A 16,213-nucleotide genomic window follows, 5' to 3' on the forward strand; every position below is an offset into this window, starting at 1 on the left:
TTTAGCCCAAAAAGAAAATAAAAAAGCAACATGAAACAAACTGGGGCAATTGATTTTATTTTTTTTTTAAATCGTAAAAAAAGGAAAAAAATATTGACATCCAAACATAAAATGTCTTTTATTCCATAGGGTGTTAGGGAGGTTTTGTAGACTAGGTAAATAGTCCCACTATAGAACAGCCCAAAATGATATCCAAAATTGAACACAATATGAGTCGTTACTACTGTAAGGACGGTATATACTGAATAAAAGCACTGACACTCTATATCAATCATTTTCAACCAGGGTTCTGTGGAACACTGGGGTTCCTCCAGAGGTTGGCATCCAAAAAGAACACAATATGAGTTGTTACTACTGTAAGGATGGGATATCATAAATTAAACACCTACATTCAATATTACCTTTTTCATTTAGGGTTCTGTGGAACATTAGTTAGGGTTCCTTTAGAGGTTAGTATCCAAAAAGAAAATAATATGAGTTGTTACTACTGTAAGGATGGAATATCCTAAAAAAAACACATACAATCAATATCAACCTTTTTCAGTTAGGGTTCTGTGGAAAATGGGGGTTCCTCCAGAGGTTTTCATCCAAAAAGAACACAATGTGATTTGTTACTACTGTAAGGATGGGATATCCTAAAGGAAACACCTACATTCAATATCAACCTTTTTCATGTAGGGTTCTGTGGAACACTAGTGTTCCTCCAGAGGTTGGTATCCAAAAAGAACACAATATGAGTTGTTCCTACTTTAAAGATGGGATATCCTAAATAAAAACACATAGAATCAATATCAACCTTTTTCAGTTAGGGTTCTGTGGAAAATGGGGGTTCCTCCAGAGGTTTTCATCCAAAAAGAACACAATGTGATGTGTTACTACTGTAAGGACGAGATATCATAAACAGCGGCGGCTGGCGACTCCTCGGTCCCCCCGGCTCCCGGCTTCGTCCTCGGCGGCGGCTCTCGACTCGCTGTCCTGTCCTGTGTCCTACTCCTCTCTCTGTGCCGGGCTGGAATGGAAGGTGATCGTGATGCCTGGGTGGTGCACCGCCCCCACGCGTCACGTCACCAGGTCCATGTCCTCCTGTGATTGGTCCAGGCTGGAGTCTGGACCAATCACAGACTGGACATCAGTAAAGTGGGGAGTGTCGAGGCGCATTGCTCTGCGCCCCCGATGACCCCCAGAAGAGCGCCAATCGGCGCCACTGCCAGTGGAGGGTGGGGTCAAAAACCCCACCCCCCCATACCCAGCACTAGGTCCGGCGCCCCTAGTGGGCAAAAATTTATAATTTTTTTTTATTTTTTTTATTTAATCTTTTTTTTTCTTCTTCTTTTTTGGGGGGGTGGGGTGGCGCCCCTGCGTCCCCTATCGGCCGGCCGCCACTGATCATAAATGAAACACCTACAATCAAATATCAACCTTTTTCATATAGGGTTTCTCTGGAACACTAGTGTTCTTCCAGAGGTTTAAATCGTAAAAAAAGGAAAAAAATATTGACATCCAAACATAAAATGTCTTTTATTCCATAGGGTGTTAGGGAGGTTTTGTAGACTAGGTAAATAGTCCCACTATAGAACAGCCCAAAATGATATCCAAAAAGAACACAATATGAGTTGTTACTACTGTAAGGATGGGATATCATGAACACTTACAATCAATATCAACCTTTTTAATTTATGGTTCTGTGGAACACTGGGGTTCCTCCAGAGGTTTTCATCCAAAAAGAACACAATACAGGTCATTACTACTACTAGGATAGTATATGCTAAATGAAACGCTGAAACTCTATATCAGCCTTTCTTAACCTTTTTACCCAAGAGAAATCCTTTAAATAATTTTCAGATCCCAGGGAACCCCTGCTGAAATTAATTCACCTGGGGTCAGTGAGATGCATGCCCCTTTATAGTGGTGTTATGAGTGCCACCCTTAAAGACAGCTAAAAGATCATTGGGTCCATGCCACTGGCTCTGCAATGTGATGATTTTATGGTGGCTCCAAAGTTCAGGGACCATCATTTTATGGTGGCTCCATAGCCTTGGGACCCAGAACTATGGAGCCACCATAAAATGGGAGATCAATCAGCCACAACTCAAGGAACCCCTAGCAACATTTGGAGGAACCCTAGAGTTACATGGAACCCTGGTTGACATAGTCCTGGGACCCAGAACTATGGAGTGCCCATAAAATGGGAGGTCAATCAGCCACAACTCAAGGAACCCCTAGCAACATCTAGAGGAACCCTAGGGTTACATGGAACCCTGGTTGACATAGTCCTGGGACCCAGAACTATGGAGCCACCATAAAATGGGAGATCAATCAGCCACAACTCAAGGAACCCCTAGCAACATCTGGAGGAACCCTAGAGTTACATGCAACCTTGGTTGACATAGTCCTGGGACACAGAACTATGGAGCCACCATAAAATGGGAGATCAATCAGCCACAACTCAAAGAACCCCTAGCAACATCTGGAGGAACCCTAGGGTTACATGGAACCCTGGTTGACATAGTCCTGGGACCCAGAACTATGGAGCCACCATAAAATGGGAGATCAATCAGCCACAACTCAAGGAACCCCTAGCAAAATTTGGAGGAACCCTAGAGTTACATGGAACCCTGGTTGAGAATGACTGTTCTATATCGACCTTTTTTAACCAGGGTTCTGTAGAACATTGGGGTTCATCCAGAGGTTGCTGTCCAAAAAAGAACACAATATTAGTCGTTACTACTGTATGGATGATATATAGTGAATGAAACACAACACTCTGTATTAACCTGTTTAAACCAGGTTTCTGTGGAACATGGGGGTTCCTCCAGAGGTTCCTTGAGGAGTCATTAGTAGTGGATTGATCTCTTACTGATGGTGCTTCAAGAGTTCAGGTCTGAATGTCACTCAGCATGGTGCATTACATCTGCCAGAAGTGTCCATGTTCCTTATTTCTTTATTATTATTATTATACCATGACCTGTAGATATTATTAGCATGGTTCCCTGAGACCCATAAATTGGTATTCAGTGAGAAAGACTGCTCCATATAACACTCAATGCCTCTCTATATAAGATAACGGCCAGCCACACTGCTGTTTAGTGGAAGTAACGCACCATCCCATTATGTGATAGACGATCCCCAGTACCCCCCCCCCCCCCTGTACATAGGAAGAAGCAGGACTGCCCTACCATATAACCTACACACAGGGCTAATACACTGTGCTCTACTCAATGTACAGATACTTCATATCAGTGTAATCGGCATACATAACCATAGAGGAGAAGGATCACAGATAAGACTCAGTGACAGCAATGAGTACATATGTGTCTATATCCACTCCGAGCGACCCAACTACGGGAAACCAGGACATTACATCAATCAGTGACATCATTACCATTATATATCTGCCAATTATTACAGATAGATAGATAGATAGATAGATAGATAGATAGATAGATAGATAGATAGATAGATAGATAGATAGATAGATAGATAGATATTGAAAGAGAGAGAGATGAACAAATAGATAGATAGATAGATAGATAGATAGATAGATAGATAGATAGATAGATAGATAGATAGATAGATAGATAGATAGATAGATAGATAGATAGATAGATAGATAGATAGATAGATAGATAGATAGATATTGAAAGAGAGAGAGATGAACAAATAGATGGATAGATAGATAGATAGATAGATAGATAGATAGATAGATAGATAGATAGATAGATAGATAGATAGATAGATAGATAGATAGATAGATAGATAGATAGATAGATAGATAGATAGATAGATATTGAAAGAGAGAGAGATGAACAAATAGATAGATAGATAGATAGATAGATAGATAGATAGATAGATAGATAGATAGATAGATAGATAGATAGATAGATAGATAGATAGATAGATAGATAGATAGACATTGAAAGAGAGAGAGAGGGGAATAGATAGATAGATAGATAGATAGATAGATAGATAGATAGATAGATAGATAGATAGATAGATAGATAGATAGATAGATAGATAGATAGATAGATAGATAGATAGATAGATAGACATTGAAAGAGAGAGAGAGGGGGATAGATAGATAGATAGATAGATAGATAGATAGATAGATAGATAGATAGATAGATAGATAGATAGATAGATAGATAGATAGATAGATAGATAGATAGATAGATAGATAGATAGATAGATAGATAGATAGATAGATAGATAGATAGATAGATAGATAGATAGATAGATAGATATTGAAAGAGAGAGAGATGAACAAATAGATAGATGGATAGATAGATAGATAGATAGATAGATAGATAGATAGATAGATAGATAGATAGATAGATAGATATTGAAAGAGAGAGCGGGGAATAGATAGATAGATAGATAGATAGATAGATAGATAGATAGATAGATAGATAGATAGATAGATAGATAGATAGATAGATAGATAGATAGATAGATAGATAGATAGATAGATAGATAACAATTGGGATAGATAGATATATATTGAAAGAGAGAGTGGGGAATAGATAGATAGATAGATAGATAGATAGATAGATAGATAGATAGATAGATAGATAGATAGATAGATAGATAGATAGATAGATAGATGCCAGCTGTTTACAAGTATAGAGGAGCATACAATGCACACAGTGGGTAACGCTCAGTGACATTGCCCAGCACAGGACACACTGGCACTCTGTGACACATGAATGGGCATCACCCAGCCACAGAAGCCAGGAAGATGGAGAGATGGAGAGTTCTGCCCTATGACAGCTCCAGCTTATTGGCATATCAGTAATACTCAATGTCTGCTGGCACTCAGTACCAGGACAGCTCCGCTAAGGATTACTGGCATGACCTGTGTGAGCTGGCGTTGCCCAGACACCGATTACCAATCAGTAGAGCCAAGTGAGGAGGGTACTGTAAGTATAAAGGGACAGTGGTGGGTACTCACGCTGCTGTTGTGCCCGGACCAGTGAACCATGGCTTGATTGTGAGCTGAATCTCCAGTCAGGGCGAAGGTGGTGCTGCTCAACTTTAACTCTTCCACTCGAAATCGGCTCACCCTGTCCGAGTCGCCAGCCTGCGCCCTGGTCACTCGGTGGCCCTCGGCTTCTCTGGTCCGTCTCTCCACCCTGCCAGGCACAGCCCGGGTGTTGGGAGCAGAGAGCGAGGGGGGCACCCCAAACCTGCTCAAACTGTCGCCCTCGAACAGACCAGTCCTTTCGCCCCAGTGCCCGTTTCTGTTTCCACTTCCAAACTGAGTGCCATACATGCGCATGTCCCAGTCGCTCCCGGTGCCCCCTTTGTACCCATCCCTGGTTTCCAGTCTTACAGCCCAGTCTGTGCTAGAAGAAGTGTCTATGTGTTGTGTGCCCAAGGCTTTGGGCTCTTGATTGCTGCCTGGCAGGTTGGCATCTCCCATTTGACCACCGCTTCCCCCTTTGTACCCATCCCTGGTTCCCAGTCTTACGTCCATGTGTTTCCTTCTCCAGGCTCCAGCATCTTGATCACCACCTGGGCGCTTGACATCTCCCATTTGACCACCAGTGCCCCCTTCATACCCTTTCCCAGTTTCCAGTCTTACATCCATGTGTTGCGTGCTCCAGGCTCTGGGATCTTGATCACCACCTGGCCGGTTGGCATCTCTCAGTTGACCACCGGTGCCCCCTTCATTCCCATCCCTGGTTTCCAGTTTTATGTCCATGTGTTCAGTGCTCCAGGCTCCGGGATCTTCATCACCACCCAACCGCTTGGAATCTCCCATTTGGACATTGCCTGTCCGGTGCCCGGTGTTCCCCCAAGCCTGTCCCCAATCCCCAAAATCTTCTTCTTCCTTCATCCTCACCACCATGTGTCCCTGCAGCCTGATGTGAGGTTGGCAGGAGGAGCAGGTCAGCTCGCCTCTGCCGTCCGAAATCATGGTGGCAATGGCAAAAATCGGCAAGAGCCCCCAATCCAGGAGAACCCCCATGCCAACAGCTCCTTGGGTGCTTTCACTTCAACTCCATAGAAGTTTCTGAGTGCGGAGACTGGACTGAGCAGCCAGTGGAATAGAGAGAGAAGTGAGGGGGGAAGAGGGAGAGAGAGGGAGGGAGGGAAAAAAAAAGGAGCAGATAGCAGATCCTTCTTGCAGAGCTGATGCTGTCGCTCGGGAATTTGATGTAGGAGCGAGCAGACAGGGGAGGAGCTGGATGAAGAGAGAGGAGAGGATGAGACGGCGAGGCGAAAGTTGAGAGTGCGGAGAAGGGAAGGAGCATTGAGAGTGCGGAGAGAGCGGAGAGAGCGGCGATCAGTCCGGTGACAGCTTCATGCAGCAGAGATGCAGCGAGATCATCACGCGGTGACACCGCTCTTTTAACCCGTTCTTTCCCACCGGGGGGCAGCAACAGCCCAGCCGGCAGCTAAAAGGTTAAACCGTGGTTGGCCTTTGCTGAGACCAACAGAGAGGTGCTGCCGCCGCCACCAACTACTTCCCCAGAGGGACCGCCGCCGCCACCAACTACTACTACTTCCCCAGATGGACCGCCGCCAACTACTACTACTTCCCCAGATGGACCGCCGCCAACTACTACTACTTCCCCAGAGGGACCGCCGCCGCCACCAACTACTACTATTTACCCAGATGGACCACCACCAACTACTACTACTTCCCCAGAGGGACCACCGCCAACTACTACTACTTCCCCAGAGGGACCGCCGCCGCCACCAACTACTTCTCCAGAGGTGCCGCCGCCGCCCCTCTATTTTATACATATTGGCGAGCCACTTTTCCATCAATACTTCCTAGTGGCAATTCCTCTCATTACAACCAACGTCTACAGGACAGCAATGGCTGACCTCCTCCTGAAAATACCTGTCCATGGCTTCCTAAAAATGCTAGTGTCCTGGCTGTCTTTGACTTCCTAAAAATCCTGGTAGCTTGGCCATCTAAGGCTTCCTGAAAAAAAAAAAAAAAAAACTAGTGGCCTGGCTATCTATGGCTTTCTTAAAATGCCAGTGGGCTGGCTATCTAGGGCTTTTCCTAAAATACTAGTGGCCTGGCTTGTCTACGGCTTCCTGAAAATGCTAGTAGCTTGGCCATCTATGGGTTTCTAAAAATGCTAGTGTCCTGGCTGTCTACGACTTCCTAAAAATCCTAGTAGCTGGGCCATCTATGGCTTCCTAAACAAATACCAGTGGCCTGGCTATCCATGGCTTTCCTAAAATGTTAGTTGCCTGGCTTGTCTATGGCTTCCTGAAAATGTTAGTAGCTTGGTCATCTATGGCTTCCTAAAAATGCCAGTGGCCTGGCTCCCTGGCTTCCCAAAAATGGCAGTGGCCTGGCTATCTATGGCTTTCCTAAAATGCTAGTGGCCTGGCTTGTCTATGGGCCCCTTAAAAAATGCTAGTGGCCTGGCTTGAATATAACTTCCTGAAAATGCTAGTGGCCTGGCTTGTCTATGGCTTCCTGAAAATGCTAGTGGCCTGGCTTGTCTATCGCTTCCTAAAAATGCTAGTGGCCTGGCTCTCTTGCTTCCCACAAATACCAGTGGCTGTTAGTGGCCCGCAGTCTATGTATGGCTTCCTGAAAATACTAGTGGCCTGGCTATCAATGGCATTCCTAAAATGCTAGTATCCTAGCTTGTCTATTGCTTCCTAAAAATACTAGTGGCCTGGCTGTCTATGGCTTCCTACATATTCTAATAGTTTAGCCATCTATGGCTTCCTGAAAATGTGAGTGGTCTGGCTCTCTATGGCTTCCTACAAATGCTAGTAGTCTGGCCATCTATGGCTTCCTGAAAATGCTAGTGACCTGGCTTGTCTATGGCTTCCTAAAAATGCTAGTGGCCTGGCTTATCTATGGCTTTTTTTAAAATGATAGTGGCCTGGCTTGTCTATGGCTTCCTGAAAATGCTAGTGGCCTGGCTCTTTTTTGCATAGGGCTTTCTGAAAAAGCTAGTGGCCTGGCTGTCTATGGCTTGTATATTTTTGGAGTCATTGACCCTTGAATTTCGATCACACCAATCAGAATGAAGCCAACGCCCGATCAGCTTGTTTCTGGTTGTTGACCCCAAGTACAGGTGTAATTGGGTAAGCATGACAGCCAGGCCATTGGCATTTCAAAAAGGAGGACCTCCTAAAAGTCAAATTTCCACTGACAGGTGCTTTGTATCTTTAGCAGCCAGTTATAAGGGATGTTGATGTGCACAGATGGGAAGCAGCCACTAAGTATTCAATGCTTAAAGGATAGACTGCAGTGCAGAGGCTGACCTTCTTCTGAAACTACTAGTGGCATGGCTTTCTCTGGAAAATGCTAGTGGACTGGCTGTTGTTCACCCTGGGCTGTCAATCACACTGCTCAGAATGAAACCAAAGCCTCTTATCACCTTGTTTCAGGTTGTTGACCCCAAGTGCAGATGTAATTGGGTAAGCATGACAGCCAGGTCAAGGGCATTTTCAAAAGGAGGATACCCTAAAAGTCAAATTTCGACTGCCAGGTGCTGTGTCCGTTACGACGAATGTTGATGTGTGCAAATTGCAAGCGGCCACTAAGTAGTCAGCATTTAAAGGATAGACTGCAATGCAGAGGCTGACCTAAAAATGCTGGCGGCCTGGCTTTCTCTGGAAAATGCTAGTGGACTGGCTGCCATTGACCCTGAACTGTCAATCACATCAATCAGAGTGAAACCAAAGCCACTGATCAACTTGTTTCTTGTCATTACCTCTAAGTACAGATGTAATTATGTAAGCATGACAGTCAGGGCAATGGCATTTTCAAAAGGAGGACCCCTAAAAGTCAAATATTGACTGACAGGTGCTCGGTCTGTTACCACGGATGTTTGATGTGTGTGAATGGCAAGTGGCCACTAAGTAGTCAGTGCTTAAAGAATGGACTGTAATAAAGGGGAAGGCAGACCTCCTTCTGAAAATGCTAGTAGGCTGGCTGTCTTTGGAACATGCTAGTGGCCTGGCTGTCATTGACCTTGAAATTAAAATCACAGCGATCATAATTAAGCCAAAGCCCCTAATCAGCTTGTTATGAGTCACTGACTCAAAGCACAGATGTTGTTGAATAAGCATGAAGGCCAGGTGAATAGCATTTTGAAAAGGAGTCACATTTTGATCAATAGGTCCTCGTTGGCAGCCGGTTACGACAGACGCACAGGACAGGCTGGGAATGAGAGGAAGGCAGAGGCTGACCTACTTCTGAAAATGCTAGTGACCTGGCTGTCTCTGTAAAATGCTAGTAGCCTGGCTGTCACTGGCTCTGGAATTTCAATCTTTCAAACACATTAATCAAAATGATGGCAAAGCCCTTCACATGGCTTGATTTCTCATTGGTTACTCAAAGTACAGATGTTATTGATGTTATCGATGAATGTTATTGAATAGGCATGACGGCCAGGTAAATGGCATTTTGAAAAGGAGAAAACCCCAAAAGCCAAGTTTTGATTGACAGGTCCTGCTGGGAACCGGTCTCCTTATGATGGACTTTGATGACTAGTCAGCACTTACAGGATAGACTGTGAATGAGGGGAAGGCTAAACTCCTTCTGAAAATGCTAGTGGCCTGGCTGTCTGTGGCATCTTTGTTTTGAGTCATTGACCCTGAAATTTCAATCACACCAATCAGAGTGAAGACAAAGCCCCTAATCAACTTGCTTCTGCTCAGTGTCTCAAAGCACAGCTGTTGTTGGATAAACAAGCTAGCCAGGTGAATGGCATTTTGAAAAGGAGGACCCCCATAAGTTCAATTTTCGATCAACAGGCCCTGTTCAGAATCACAACGGACATTGATGAATGCAAGTTGGGGCCACTGACTGGTCAGCGCTTACAGGAGGGATCATAATGAGAGAATTACAGAGGCTGACCTCCACTTGAAAATGCTAGTGGCCTGGCTGTCTCTGACTTCTACAGATTAAATGACCCTGGAATAAAAACACCAATCAGAATTAAGCCAAAGCCCTTAATTGCCTTGTACCTAGTCAGTGACTAAAAGTATGTGGATATCGTTCGATAAGCATGACAGCCAGGTAAATGGTATTTTGAAAATAAGGACTTCCACATGTTTCTAAGAGTCAAACTTCAATATAAAATCCTTGGAATTACAATGGACATTGATGTGTGGTAATGGCGGCCACTGACTGGCTGGTGCTTACAGGAGGGGCTTTAAATGAGAGGAAGGCAAAGTCTGGCCTCCTCCTGAAAATGCATGTGGCCTGGCTGTCTATGGCGTCTATATTTTTGGAGTCATTGACCCTGGAATTTCAAAAACACTGATTACAATAAAACCAAAGCCCTAATCAGCTTCTTTCTGGTCACTGACTCCAAGTACAGATGTACCTGGATATGCCTGACAGCCAGGTCAATGGCTTTTTCAAAAGAAGGACCCCTAAAAGTCAAATTTTGGTCCTTTGCCTCATTGGCAACCAGTTACAACGGATGTCGATATGTGAAAAAAGGCAAACGGACACTATGTAGTCAGTGCCTAAAGATAGGCTGTAAATGAGGGAAATACAAAGGCTGAAAATGCGTGTGGCCTGGCTGTCTCTGGAAAATGCTTGTGAACTGGCTGTCATTGACCCTGAAACTTTAGGCACATTAAACAGAATGGTCTGTGACTCAAAGTAAAGATGTTATTGGGTAAGGATGAAAGCCAGGAAAGAGGCATTTTGAAAAGGAGAACTCAGAAATGTCTTAACCAGGGGTCTCCAAACCTTCTAAACAAAGGGTCAGTTTATTGTTCTTCAGACATTAGGGGGTGGGGGGAGGAGTGTGTCACTGGGAGGAGGAGTTCCTCATTATTGGCATCATTGGGAGGAAGTGTGCCCCATCCTTGGTGTCATTGGGAGGAATTATGCCCCATTGTTGGTGTCAGTGGTAGGAATGGTGCCCCATTGTTGGTGTCATTGGAAGGAATTGTGCTCCATTGTTGGTGTCAGTAGTAGGAATGATGCCCCATTGTGTGTGTCACTGGGAGGTATTATGCTCCATTGTTGGTGTCAGTGGTAGGAATGATGCCCCATTGTGTGTGTCACTGGGAGGTATTATGCCCCATTGTTAGTGTCAGTGGTAGGAATGGTGCTCCATTGTTGGTGTCACTGGGAGGTATTATGCTCCATTGTTGGTGTCATTGGAAGGAATAGTGCCCCATTGTTGGTGTCAGTGGTAGGAATGATGCCCCATTGTGTGTGTCACTGGGAGGTATTATGCCCCATTGTTGGTGTCAGTGGTAGGAATGGTGCTCCATTGTTGGTGTCACTGGGAGGTATTATGCTCCATTGTTGGTGTCATTGGAAGGAATTGTGCCCCATTGTTGGTGTCACTGGGAGGTATTATGCCCCATCGTTGGTGTCAGTGGTAGGAATGGTGCTCCATTGTTGGTGTCATTGGGAGGAATTGTGCTCCATTGTTGGTGTCATTGGAAGGAATTGTGCTCCACTGTTGGTGTCAGTGGTAGGAATGATGCCCCATTGTTGGTGTCAGTGGGTGGTATTATGCCCCATTGTTGGTGTCACTGGGAGGTACTATGCTCCATTGTTGGTGTCACTGGGAGGTATTATGCCCCATTGTTTGTGTCACTGGGAGGTATTATGCTCCATTGTTGGTGTCAGTAGTAGGAATGGTGCCCCATTGTTGGTGTCAGTGGTAGGAATGGTGCCCCATTGTTGGTGTCAGTGGGAGGAATGTTGCCCCATTGTTGGTGTCAGTAGTAGGAATGGTGCCCCATTGTTGGTGTCAGTGGGAGGAATGGTGCCCCATTGTTGGTGTCAGTGGGAGGAATGTTGCCCCATTGTTGGTGTCAGTGGTAGGAATGGTGCCCCATTGTTGGTGTCAGTGGTAGGAATGTTGCCCCATTGTTGGTGTCAGTAGTAGGAATGGTGCCCCATTGTTGGTGTCAGTAGTAGGAATGGTGCCCCATTGTTGGTGTCAGTAGTAGGAATGGTGCCCCATTGTTGGTGTCAGTAGTAGGAATGGTGCCCCATTGTTGGTGTCAGTGGTAGGAATAGTGCCCCATTGTTGGTGTCAGTGGTAGGAATGGTGCCCCATTGTTGGTGTCAGTGGTGGGAATGGTGCCCCATTGTTGGTGTCAGTGGTAGGAATGGTGCCCCATTGTTGGTGTCAGTAGTAGGAATGGTGCCCCATTGTTGGTGTCAGTGGTAGGAATGGTGCCCCATTGTTGGTGTCAGTGGTAGGAATGGTGCCCCATTGTTGGTGTCAGTGGTGGGAATGGTGCCCCATTGTTGGTGTCAGTGGGAGGAATGTTGCCCCATTGTTGGTGTCAGTGGGAGGAATGTTGCCCCATTGTTCTTGTCAGTGGGAGGAACGGTGCCCCATTGTTGGTGTCAGTGGTAGGAATGGTGCCCCATTGTTGGTGTCAGTGGGAGGAATGTTGCCCCATTGTTGGTGTCAGTGGGAGGAACGGTGCCCCATTGTTGGTGTCAGTGGTAGGAGCGGTGCCCCATTGTTGGTGTCCGTGGTAGGAACGGTGCCCCATTGTTGGTGTCAGTGGTAGGAACGGTGCCCCATTGTTGGTGTCAGTGGTAGGAGCGGTGCCACATTGTTGGTGTCAGTGGTAGGAATGGTGCCCCATTGTTGGTGTCAGTGGGAGGAACGGTGCCCCATTGTTGGTGTCAGTGGGAGGAATGGTGCCCCATTGTTGGTGTCAGTGGGAGGAACGGTGCCCCATTGTTGGTGTCAGTGGGAGGAACGGTGTCCTGAGGACCGGATAACGGCAAGCAGAACGCTGCAGTCTGTTATGTCCTGCTGGAAATTCTTTACATTAGCAGCCAGTTACAATGGATGTTGATGCGTGTGAACGGCATGCAGCCACTGATTAGTCGGTGCTTAGAGGATGAACTGTAAATGAGAAGAATGTGGAGGCTGTCCTCCTTCTGAAAATGCTAGTGGCCTGGCTGTCTGTATCTGCTATAGATTCTAGAGTCCTTGACCCTGGAAATTAGATTGCACTGATCAGAATTAAGCCAAAATCCCTACCTGGCTTATTTCTGGTTATTGACTCAATGGGGGTTATCCATTAAAACTGGAGCTTACAAAATCTGGTGCAGCTCTGCATAGAAACCAATCAGCTTCCAGGTTTTATTGTCATAGCTTCATTGAACAAGCTGAAATTACAAGCTGATTGGCTACCATGCACAGCTGTACCAGATTCTAAGTGCTCCAGTTTTAGTAAATCTCCCCCAATGTGCGAATGTTTTTGGGGAAGCAGGTCAGCCAGGTAAATGGCATTTCAACCACTTCCCGTCTGCGCTATAGCCGAAGGATGGCCACAGAGCGGACCTTAATTGCCGGGAGGGCGTCCATGTACGTCCTCACGTGCATGAGCTGCCTGCGCGCTCCTTGCGGAGCGTGTGCGGCTCGCTCTGTGATCAGCGAGTCCATGAGACTCAGCTGATCACAGATCTGAGTAAGGGGCCAATCCCGGCCCCTTACCACGTGATCAGCTGTCAGTTAATGAAAGCTGATCACGTGATGTAAGCAGCAGCTGGAGATCAGCTTTTTTTTTTTTTTTAGCGCGAGGAGAAACAAAAGCCGATCACCGGCTTCTGTCAGAGGGACATTGGTCCCGAAGAGGAGAGGGTCATCTGTGCCCCAGTACCACCTACCAGTGCCCACCAGTGCCACCTACCAGTGTAGGTCAGTGCCACCTATCAGTGCCAGTGTCCACCAGTGCCACCTACCAGTGCAGTTCCGTGCCACCTGCCAGTGCCCACCAGTGCCACCTATCAGTGCCCACCAGGGCCACATGCCAGTGCCTACCAGTGCCACCTGTCAGTACCCACCAGTGCCACATATTAATGCTAATCAGTGCCCCATCATTAGTGCTGCCTATCAGTGTCACCTACTAGTGCCTATCATTGCCCATCAGTGCCACATATCAGTGCCACCTATCAGTGCCCATTAGTGCCCATCAGTGCCAATAAGTGTCACCTATCAGTGCCACCTATTAGTGCCCTTCAGTGACACCTACCCTTCAGTTCTGCCCATCAGTGTCCATTGGTGCCATCTATAAATGCCACCTATCAGTGCCCACCAGTGCTGCCTTATCAGTGCCCATCAGTGTCGCCTATCCATGACCATCATGCAGCTTATCAGTGCCCATCAGTGCAGCCTATCAGTGCCCATCAGTGTCGCCTATCCGTGACCATCAGTGTCGCCAATCAGTGCCCATCAGTGCAGCCTATCAGTGTCTATCAGGGCCCATCAGTGCCGCCTCATCAGCGCACATCAATGAAAGAAAAAAATTACCCGTTTGCAAAATTTTATAACAAACTATAAAAACTGTTTTTAGGGTTTTTTTTCAAAATTTTTGTTCTTTTTTTGTTTGTTCAGCAAAAAAATAAAAAACCCCAGAGGTGATTAAATACCACCAAAAGAAAGCTCTATGTGTTTGAAACAAATGATACAAATTTCATATGGGTACAGTGTTACATGACCGCGCAATTGTCATTCAAAGTGCGACAGCGCTGAAAGCTGAAAATTGGCCTGGGCAGGAAGGGGGTATACGTGCCCAGTAGGCAAGTGGTTAAAAAGGAGGACCTCCAAAAGTCAAATTTCAATCAATAAGTTCTTTGTCTTATTGGCAACCAATCATGGCAGATGTTGATGTGTGCGAATGGCAAGCGGGCAGTCAGTGCGTATAGGATGGATTGTAAATTAGAGGAATGCAGAAGCTGAACTAATTCTGAAAAAGCGAGTGGCCTGGCTGTCTTTGGAAAATGTTAGTCAGCTGGCTGTCTCTGGCTTCTATATTTTCAGAGTCATTAACCCTGGAATAAACACACCAATCAGAATGAAGCCAAAGCCCCAAACCGGGCTTGATCTAGTCAATAACTCAAAATACTCATGTTTTTGGATAGAAAAGGTGGCCAGATGAATGGCATTTTGAAACAAAGTAAAATTTGGATTAATAGGTCCTGCTGGAATTGGTGTTGGCAGCCAGTTACAAAGATAAAGGCAAAGATAATCGATCGCTGACTAGTCAGGGCTGTAAATGAGGGGAATGCCGAGGCTGACCTGCTTCTGAAAATGCTATTGGCCTGACTGTCTCTGGCTTCCATAGAGCCTTTGACCTTGAAAGAAGCACACCAATCATAATGAGTCAATGTCTCTGATTGGCTTGTTTCTGGTCAGTGATTTAAAGTAAGAATGTTATTGGATAAGCATGATAGCCAGGGAAATGGAATTTTGAAAATGAGGATCCCTCTTTTTTTTTTTTTTTTTTAAAGTCAAATTTTCATCCATGAGTCGTGCTGGGAATTTGGTCCTGGGAGGGGCCATTCCAACACCCACACTGCACAGGCTTGGCGAGAAATGCCATGCAGCCATGGCCAGAGTGTATGTAGGCAGGAAGTGGCTGCCAAGGGCTGCAGGAGATCAGCATCACTGAGATGTAACAAAGGATAAATAAAAAAGTGAGATGTTAAAAAGTAAAATGTCACATTATTTAAAATTGTATGTGTTGCCTGCTTGAAATTTAGGACCATTAATGGACCCCCATGGTAGGTGTAATGGCTAATTCAGTGCCAGGTAGCTGTGATAGAAATACAACTTTCAGAGAGCCATGCTGGGACCTGTAGTTCCTCAACAAGCTGCCCATACAAGGTGATGTATTATGAACATTTTTTGTTTTTGAGACATACATATCACATGTCACTACCCCCTATTCCTTGTACATCATGGGGCTGGCTTATCACTGAAACACAAAAAGAACAGGAGGGGTGGGCTGAACATTTCCATGCAATAGAGGCAAATCTTCAAATCTCATATTCTTCATCAACAATGTGGGATTGTGACTGTTCATATTATACAGTGATATCTGCTAATTTATGAAGATCACCTCACTTATTCCCCACCCTCGAGTAAACCTGTTAATTGTCCATTGCCCCACCCCCGAGGACACCTGTCACCTGACCTCTTCTCCCCCTTCATAAAAAACTGTACACTGACCACTTCCCCATCCCCGAGGACACCTGTCACCTGACCTCTTCCCCACCCTGGAGGACAAATACCTGTCACCTGACCTCTTCCCCACCCTGGAGGACAAATACCTGTCACCTGACCTCTTCCCCACCCTGGAGGACAAATACCTGTCACCTGACCTCTTCTTCACCTTTAAGGAAAACTGTCAACTGACAACTTTTCCACCCTAGAGAAAACCTGTCACCTGATCTCCTACCCACCCTCGAGGACACCTACCTCTCACCTGACCTTTT

At 45.7% G+C, this 16,213-nt stretch overlaps 1 protein-coding gene across 7 annotated transcripts in view; it reads right to left on the reverse strand.

The window, feature by feature from the left end:
• SORCS1 (sortilin related VPS10 domain containing receptor 1) overlaps positions 1-6,230 on the reverse strand; it is a 1,084,285-nt gene extending 1,078,055 nt beyond the window's left edge. For 3 of the 7 annotated variants that reach the window (XM_082267344.1, XM_082267345.1, XM_082267341.1), the window contains exon 1: positions 4,949-6,227. In XM_082267344.1, coding sequence (XP_082123470.1) covers positions 4,949-5,968 — 1,020 coding nt within the window. In that variant the 5' untranslated portion in view covers positions 5,969-6,227. Of the gene's footprint in view, positions 1-4,948 lie in introns of all 7 variants that reach the window. The other 4 variants (XM_082267340.1, XM_082267339.1, XM_082267343.1 and 1 more) reach the window with 3 other exon arrangements.
• Between the last annotated feature and the right edge of the window lie 9,983 nt (positions 6,231-16,213).

This window comes from Pelophylax lessonae (assembly GCF_965119305.1).
Source record: "Pelophylax lessonae genome assembly, chromosome: 9".
NCBI lineage: Eukaryota > Metazoa > Chordata > Amphibia > Anura > Ranidae > Pelophylax > Pelophylax lessonae.